General features: G+C 54.6%; 1 protein-coding gene across 1 annotated transcript in view; it reads right to left on the bottom strand.

The window, feature by feature from the left end:
* Positions 1 to 5,436, bottom strand: part of LOC103207648 (serine/threonine-protein kinase DCLK1) — an 83,360-nt gene extending 77,924 nt beyond the window's left edge. The window contains exons 1-2 of the mRNA XM_007953295.1: positions 5,418 to 5,436; positions 4,501 to 4,595 (exon numbers count right to left, since the gene is read on the bottom strand). Of these exons, the coding sequence (XP_007951486.1) occupies positions 4,501 to 4,595; positions 5,418 to 5,436 (114 nt within the window). The remainder of the gene's footprint in view (positions 1 to 4,500; positions 4,596 to 5,417) is intronic.
* Positions 5,437 to 8,980: the final 3,544 nt, after the last annotated feature.

Genomic DNA, 8,980 nt, shown 5'->3' with positions numbered 1-8,980 from the left:
AGTCTTCATGGAAGCAAAGCCCAAACCACACCCACTGCCATGGAGTCCATTCTGACCCACAGCGCCCCTAGAGGACAGAGTGGAACTGCCCCACAGGGTCTCCCAGGCTGTCAATCTTCACAGAAGCAAGGCCCAAGCCACACCCACTGCTGTGGAGTCCATTCTGACCCACAGCGCCCCTACAGAACAGAGTGGAACTGTGCCTATGGAGTTCCTCGGGCTGTCATCTTTAGGGAAGTAAACTGCCTCATCTTTCTCATGCCGAGGGGCTGGTGGGTTCAAACCACGGACATTTCCGTTGTCAGAAAAGCGCTTTAACCACTCTGCCACCAGGGCTGCTTCCAGGAGGGAGAGGAAGATGTTTACCTCACAATGTCATTTAGCAGGAGCCCTGGCTGGTGCTCATGGCCAAGGCTGGCCCCAGAGCTGCCGCTGCAGTGTTTGCTCCTGACGTCAACCCAGTAAACACCACGTCTCCAAAATCGTGCCTTTGCGAGACAGGAAACGCAAGCCGTCCCCCCCCCCAAGGCCCTTGCCCTGCTCCCCAGCCGTTCACGCGTCGCCTCCTGCCTTCCGCCTCCCACCCCTTGGCGCCACCAGCTCTCTCTGCTGGTAGCCCAGCAACCAGTTTGAATCTGGAGCGCGCGTCCGGGGCTGCGCGGAGACGCCCACGGCTCCCTCCGTCTGACTGACGCCATAATGCACCCTAGTCAGCGGTGCGGGCGGAGCTCGGTGATTCCATCCAACCCACAACACAGGACACGGTAAGGAATGGGACCCGGAAAAGTCCAGGGGTGCCTTCACGGCCCGCTCCGTGCACCACAGGGGTCCAGCTGCCAGTGTTACTAACAGACATGTGGGAAGAATCCGGAAGTCACTGGGCACGTGGCCACACAGACAGAAAGGAAAGGATCTCGGGGACAGACATGGCTGTGCAAGGCCCGGCCTTGGGAATGTCAAGATGGGAGACGTTACAACCGGAAGTGCAGGGAAGAAAAGCCAAGGAGGTGCTGAAATCCCCACCACCCTCATGTGCCCAAATAAGCATGCTCTTTTTGTGAAGATGGCAAACAAAAGTCTCCAAATTCCTTTACAAAGCAGCTTAGATTCTAAATGGGGCAGGAAGTGTGCGTGTGTGCATGCGTGTGCACGTGTGTGTGCGTGCGTGTGTGCGGACGGGGACAGCCAGCTGCTTTCCCGGCCTTGTTGCTAAGCAGCGCGGACGGAGAAGTAGAAGCAGCTCCTGTCTGCCGAGTTGCAATAAAAAAAAGGGAGTTAATTTATTCTCTCAAACGCCTACCTTTAGCACACGCCGACATTCACTTTTTTCACAATTTCCTGCACAGGAGGTCGGCCTGCCATTACAGAACATGGCCACCTTAGAAACAGAACCTGTGTCCTAGGGACACTCTTGGCCCGTTTTTGCAGGGCGGGGTGATTTGTACAGCTGCGGGCGCACTCAGGTGAAAGCCTCTCTCTTGACAGCCCAAGATCCAACACGGGAGCAGGATGGACGTCTCCATACCCTGACACCGCCCCCGGGTGGACGGAGGATGCCACTTGGTGGCTCAGATTCCAAACTCGACTATCTCTGATACGTCTAGCACCCTGCTAACAACGTGCACTTAATCAGTGCTTTCAGATGTCAACAAATAAACCTCCAGTCCCCCTAAAACAAAGGGGCGTTGGTTTTCTTCTTCTTCTCCCCCAAGGAAATCATGTCGCCTAATCATTTCCCCCAGCGTTGGAAATTCTCATGACTAAATGGCTGTGGGTTGCTAGCAGCGGGGTGACAAGGTTCTGCCTCAGCTGAACAGAGAAGCAAAGGGACGTGAACAAGACGGGCCAGAAGGAGCAAGGGACAGCTGGGCTGCTGTCACCAAGGAGCAGGCGTCCCCAAGGAGCAAGCAGGGAGGACATGAAACCCATCATGGCAGGGACTCCCAACCTGCCCTGTTGTTGTTGTTGTTGTTGTTTGCCGTCGAGTCGGCCCCGACTCAAAGCGACCCCTCCTTGGGTTTCCGAGGCAGTATCACTACGGAAGTAGGATTGCCCAACCTTCCTTCCGAGGAGTGTCTGGTGGGTTTGAACCGCCAGCCGTCTGGTTAGCAGGCAAGTGTCTTAGCCACTATGCTACCCCCAACCTGCCCTAGAGTCTCAATAACTGAGTGTGAGTTGTCTCAGGAAATTCTGAGTCTTAGTTCAGCGAGCTCACAGGATAAAGGAAATGTCCGTGCTAAGTGTACCCCCCAAAAGAGGGCCTGGTGGCACAGCGGGTAAGCACTCTGCTGCTAACTGAAAGGTCGGCAGTGGGAACCCCTGAGAGAAGGACCTGCTCCCTTAAAGATTACAGCCCAGGAAGCCCCACAGGGCAGGTCTACCCATCACATGGCATCACCATGAGTCGGTACCGACTCTACGGCGATGGATTTTGGAAAGAACTAGATCTGGGGTGAGGAGCTCTGGTGGCGCTGTGGTTAAGGCACTGGGCTGCTAACCAAGTTGGTGCTTTGAACCCATGAGCCTCTGTGGGAGAAAGACGAGGTGAGTGCTTCCATAAAGACTGACAGCCTTGGAAACCCTATGCGAGTCGCTATGAATTGGAGTCAACTCGCTGGCAGTGGGTTTGTTTTTGAAATCGGAGATTAGGTCTTTAGAAGTCACAGGAAAATGTGGCATCCACTAGATCTGAGAAACAGACGAAACAGCAGGTGTGTTAAGCATCCGTTGAGTGCTGACTCGGAGCCCAGCGGCACAGGGGTTCAGCACTCAAATGCTAACTGAAAACTGGTCAGTTCAAACCCCCAGGAGAAAGACTTGCCCTGCTCCCCTAAAGATGACAGCCTTGAAACCCTGTGGGGCAGTTCCACTCTGTCTCACGGGGTCACCATGCCTCAGAGAAGACTTGATGACCCCTAAGAAACAAGTCACCAGAGAATAATTTCAAGAGAGCAGGAATGTTCCAGAAAAGAGGGTCATCCTCCGCCACACTGCCTGTACACAAGGGAACTGCCGGTGACCCCCCGAGAACAGTGGCCACACTAACCCTTGGCCACTCAAGGACAGACCTTAAGAAGACGAGAGAGCTATTCACCAATGAGTCCTGTACTTTAACGTGACAGATCCTACTGGCACCAAGAAGACATCTGTACTGCAAACACTCGGGGGGGACAGGAAGGGGGTGACGACATTCCTGGCCGGAAGAGCCCCTTTCTCTCACGGCCCCTTTTGGAACTCTGACATCACACAACCATTTAGCGTCAGAGCTCACGGCAGATCTCAGGCCTCATCACATCTCACAAAGGAAGCCTGGCGCCAGGTGAATGGGCAGCAAAAGAGAACCGGACCGGACATTTGGTGCACTGGGCCCCAGAGGGATGGGGCTCCCCTGCCCCCCTCTTTTAACCGGCCGGCACTTCGGACACCTGCAGACAGAACCTTGGCATGGGCTGTGCACAGAGGGGTTCCAGCCTGGGCGCAGCTGAAATGTATGGAACTCAGGCGCTTCGTTGCAAAGCAAACCCTAGCAGAGACCCGGCAGCCCTTGGGGCTGGAATCCAAGAGCCGTGGAGGAGGGGCTGGACCCTGACCGTCAGGGAGATGCCTCCCTACACGCACCTCCCACCCCCGTCTTTCCTTCCCATGCTTCTTGCTCCTGCCTGCTCCTTCTGGAATGGACAAATGCTACAGGTGAGGAGACAACAGCAGCTGTCCCCCAAGCCTGAAGGCGGGGCTGGCCACCACCCCATTTCGTAGCGTGAAGAAACTAGTTCTACTTCCAGCAACTTGTCCACTTGGCCCTCAGGCCCCGGCCACTACTCATAGGTTATACCCCACAAAAGCAACCAAACTCACTGCCATAGGGTTGATTCCAACTCATAGCATCCCCCATAGTGTCTCCAAGGCTGTCAGTCTTTACGGAAGCAGACTGTCTCATCTTTCCTCCATGGGGTGGCTGATGGGTTCAAAGCACTGACGGTTTGGTTAGCAGCCAAATGCCTTACCCCCTGGGCCACCCAGAGCTCTTTGTAGTACACAAGAGACTAAAACAGAAATGCACAGTGAGGACGGGAAGGGGGTCACTAGGTACCCAGCCCCGCTCTGCACCCTGAAACAACTGCCCGCCAGAGCCCTCCTCCAACAACGACACTTTCACTTTTCCTGGAGGGGCTGACGAGCAAACCTGGACCCAATCAAACGTATTGCAACGGAGGAGGCTTACAAACCAGCCCCCAAGGAGTCTTGCAGGCGCTCAGAACAAGGAGCTGGGGAGGGAGGTTTACAAGCGAGGCAGCATGTGGCCTTTCTCCTCAGCCTTGAGAAGGGGAAGAGGTTACTGAGCAGTGAAAAGCCCCACGGCCTGGCTGAGAGGCCCCCCACGGTGACCACCTCCTGCCCTGGCCTGTGGTGACCGAGATGCCGGCGGCACTGGGAGGACGCGCCACCTGTGCTGAGCGCACCAGGGGCCGGCAGACCTGCAACCAGCGAGCCCATCCTTACCCTCTGCTTCCGGAGGCTTCCCGGGCTGGTGGGCGACGGACTCGGGGACTTCCCGGAGCGCGGAGTGGACAGCTGGCTACCAGGGGTCCCATTAACTGGATACGCACAGGGCCAGAGAGAGAGAGAGAGAGAGAGACACGGCATGTTAGGCATTTGTGGGACAAACTACTTTTCAGACAAATAAACAACAACATGTCATGAGGAAATTGAAACAAAAACAGCTCCGGGGAATCACTGTCTTCAGAAAAACACTGTTTGGTTCAACCTGTGCCCAACACGGCAGTAGGTTATCTATCGGTTAAAAAGATGCACTTTAGTGACTTCCCGGATGAACTGATGAACGGCCCTTGACCTGTGTCAGTACAGGGATCTCGGAACGAGGCCGCGTCCTGGGACACTCGCAGGGCGTCAGCCTGAAGTCTGGCGCTGACTGTCACAGGAGGACAGGGACTAGCCCTGCTGCCGAGTGGCTCCCTTGGGAGTCCCGGTGTTTCACGGTGAACAGCTCACCCCTAGCCCAGGTGCGTTCTTGCAGCTCTTGGCAGCCTGGCATGCCCCCAGCCTGACTCTCCAGACCTGCTTCCAACAAGACCAGGTCATCGGCTCAGAAACCCCTCGGCAGTTTCTCCCTGATGCTCCTGACACAAGCCATCTCCTCGCTGGTTTAAGTCATGGGAGGCTCCTGCGACTTCTACGACGGCATCCCTGAGCCTGGGCAGAGCCACGATACGGGGGGAAGTTACGATGCTTCTCTGGGGAGCGCCACCTCTGAGAAGCAGCAAAGGCACTTGAAGGCATGATTGTATCGAGCCACCTAGGCGGCCTCTCTTTTCTCTGTGCAAATGACAGTATGATCAAGGCAGCCTGGACACCCAGACACACACAACTGGAGGGACAGCCACCAGCGTGGCACTTACCTTCTATGACTTCTAACATGAGCCCTGTCTCAGTGTCTAAGCCGCCAGTGGCAAGGGTGCCCTCCCTTCTCTGCCCCGAGCGGTGGACCCGGAAGGTGCTGGCTTAGTGCTGGCGGCTGAGGCTGCTCCCAGCAGGCGGGCGAGAGGCAGCAGATGCCTTCCCTACGTGGCGCTGACGTCTTCCCAGCAGCAGTGGGAGGTGTGGTTCCGTCTCAGTCTGCACCCAGGGTGTCAATTAAGCCTCTAACCGGGACCACTGCAGCCCCCACCCGACACTCACTTAGCACTGAATCACAGTGACGCGTCTCTGGGGGGGGCAACAGCCACAGTGACTCATCGGAAGATCCAAACGGCAGTCCTGCCTCTGCACTGAGCGACTCGTCGGTGAGGAGGGGCACCTCTCAGCGTTCCAGCCAGGGTACAGTGGGCACTGCTGTCAGCCGACCAGAACAGTGTCACCCGACCGGAACACCGTCACACAGCAGGAACAAGGTCACATCCCACGGATGGAATGCCATCACCCGACCAGAATCCGTCACCCAACCAGAACAGTGTCACCTGACCACAAATGGAACACTGTCTCCCGACCAGAATTCATCACCCGACCGGAATGCTGTCACCCAGCCAGAATGCAGCTACCTGACCACAAACGCAATGCCATCACCCAACCAGGATCTGTCACCCGGCCAGAATGCTGTCACCTGACCACAAACAGAACACCATCACCCAACCAGGATCTGTCACCTGGCCAGAATGCTGTTGCCTGACCAGAACACCATCACCCAACCAGAACACAGCCACCTGACCACAAATGGAATGCCATCACCCGACCAGGTCTGTCACCCAGCTAGAATGCTGTTACCTGAGCAGAACACCATCACCCGACCAGAACACAGTCACCTGACCACAAACAGAACACTGTCTCCTGACCAGAATCCATCACCTGACCAGAATGCTGTCACCTGGCCAGAATGCAGCCATCTGACCACAAATGGAATGCCATCACACAACCAGAATCCGTCACCAGACCAGAATGCTGTCACCTGACTGGAATGCCATCACCTGACTGGAATGCAGCCACCTGACCACAAACAGAACACCATCAGCCAACAGGAATCCATCACCTGGCCAGAAACCTGTCACAGAAATGGAACATCGTCACAGAAACAGAACACTGCCACCTGACAGGAACATTGTCACACGACTGGAACATTATCACCTGTCCAGAATGCTGTCACACAACCAGAGTAGGGTCACATGAACAGAACACCGTCACATGACTGGGATGCTGTCACACAACCAGGACGCCATCACACAAACAGAATGCCGTCACATGAACGGAACACCATCAGATGAACAGAATGCCGTCACATTAACAGAATGCTGTCACATGAACAGAATACCGTCACATGAACAGAACACTGTCACACAACCAGAACGCTGTCACATGAGCGGACGGCCCAGGGGAAGGGACCCTCTCTCCCTTCTCAGTTTCCTCCAAAGGCCTGATAAAACACCTTGCACCCTAGGCTCCTACTAATGTGTAGTTTTGTCTTTGAAATGCACTTTGGTGGTTCTTTTGAGAAAAATGAAATGACCATTTTTGGCAGGTGGGCGAGTATCCAGGCTGGGCTGGTTGGCTTGTCTTCACCGGTGCAGGTGTTGTACAGTGACCTAGAAGCTCTGGCCTTATGGCCTGGGAGGGCCTCATGGTCACTGGACTCCAAGGGAAGAGCCAAAGAATTGTGGCCAAGTGGGCTTCCACAGTCCAACAAGGAAAGGTATACCCTACTGGTGGGCAGGACAAGGCATCTTATGAATGTGAGATATTCTTTGTCTGTCTCACTCCACCTTAGCTCAGATCTTAAGACTGCACAGATAGGGAGGAAGGAGGGGAAAATGAGTAAAGGAGGAAGCAAACGTGGTGTTCACACTTTTCACCTTTGGGGACCTCAAAGCAAGGAGCCCTGGTGGTGCAGTGGTCAAGCAACTGGTCAGTGGTTCAAGCCCACCAGGCAGCTCCATGGACATAGACGTGGCAGTCAGCTTCTATAAAGAACACAGCCTAGGAGACCCTGTGGTGCAGTTCCATTCTGTCCTCTAGGGGCGCTGTGGGTCAGAATGGACTCCACGGCAGTGGGTGTGGTTTGGGCTTTGCTTCTGTGAAGACTGACAGCCTTGGAGACCCTGTGGGCAGTTCCACTCCGTCCTCTAGGGGCGCTGTGGGTCAGAATGGACTCCATGGCAGTGGGTGTGGTTTGGGCTTTGCTTCTGTGAAGATTGACAGCCTTGGAGACCCTGTGGGCAGTTCCACTCTGTCCTCTAGGGGCGCTGTGGGTCAGAATGGACTTGATGGCAGTGGGTTTGGTTTTAGGTTTGAGGCGCTACCAGTGAGGAGTTCATAGTAGTAGTTGACATAGATACTAACCCCAACTAGACAATGGGCCAAGTTCACAGTCAAAGCTTTGCACAGCATTTTAAAGGTCATGGAGACGGTGGGCAGTGATGGGAGTTGGTGGGTGCAGGGCAAGAGACTGGAAGGAGGAGTGAGCTTCCGATGCAGGAAAAAATTCTAAAACACCAGGGATGAATCACAAGCCTTCTGACTTCCTTGAGGCGAATTTTGCCTCCAACAATTCCTCTGGAGCCCCAGAGCAGAAAAGAACTCCCATGCGATGTACCAGCCTGAAATCTCTGCCCGAGAGGAAGAGGCTGAGGCAGGCATTAATAGGTAACAGCCTGCTTCGAAGGTGTTTGATAGGAATCAGAAGACTCTGACAAATTGGACTAGTAAGCTGATTAAAATTCTCTCTGTTTCTGCAGGCTTCGTTCTCGTCTTATCTGCATATGTTGCATAAACTATTTTTATAGAACTGAACAAAAAGTAAAATTTGGAAGCAGCAATAAGGAGACTTTGGGAGGATGTTAGGGGTCACGTACATTGGAGTTTTAAGTGTGGGGCGTGTGGGATGGTGTTATGGGTAGAGCTCACCAAGGAAGACAGGCTTCAACGCCACAGTGAAAAACCGCCACTTGTGGGGATGCTGTGAAAGGGAGTCGGGCACCTTGTATGTTAAAACCCGTTGCCATGGAGATGACTCTGCCTCACAGTGACCCAGCAGGTGACAAAATAGAACATTGCTCCACAGGGTTTCAAGTGGCTGTGACCTTGGGAAGGGCACCAGGCCTTTCTTCCAAGGTGCCAACCTTTCAGTTAGCAGCCGAATCCTTAACTGTTTGCACCACAATGAGCCCTAGTGGTGTAGTGGTTAAATGCTCTGCTGCTAAACAAAAGACTGGCCACTGGAACTCTCCCAGTGGCTCTGTGTGGGAAAGACCTGGAGACCTGCTCTCACAAAGATGACAGCCTTGGAGACCCTGTGGACAGTTCCACTCTGTCCTCTAGGGGCGCTGTGGGTCAGAATGGATTCCAGGGCAGTGGGTGTGGTTTGGCTTTGCTTCTACGAAGATTGACAGCCTTGGAGACCCTGTGGGCAGTTCCACTCTGTCCTCTAGGGGCGCTGTGGGTCAGAATGGACTCCACGGCAGTGGGTGTGGTTTGG

Source organism: Orycteropus afer, unplaced genomic scaffold (assembly GCF_000298275.1).
Source record: "Orycteropus afer afer isolate SDZICR_OR568_19922 unplaced genomic scaffold, OryAfe1.0 scaffold00384, whole genome shotgun sequence".
NCBI classification, from domain to species: Eukaryota; Metazoa; Chordata; class Mammalia; order Tubulidentata; family Orycteropodidae; genus Orycteropus; species Orycteropus afer.
Note: the sequence above shows the minus strand (reverse complement) of the source record. Positions and strands in the feature narration are given on the sequence as shown.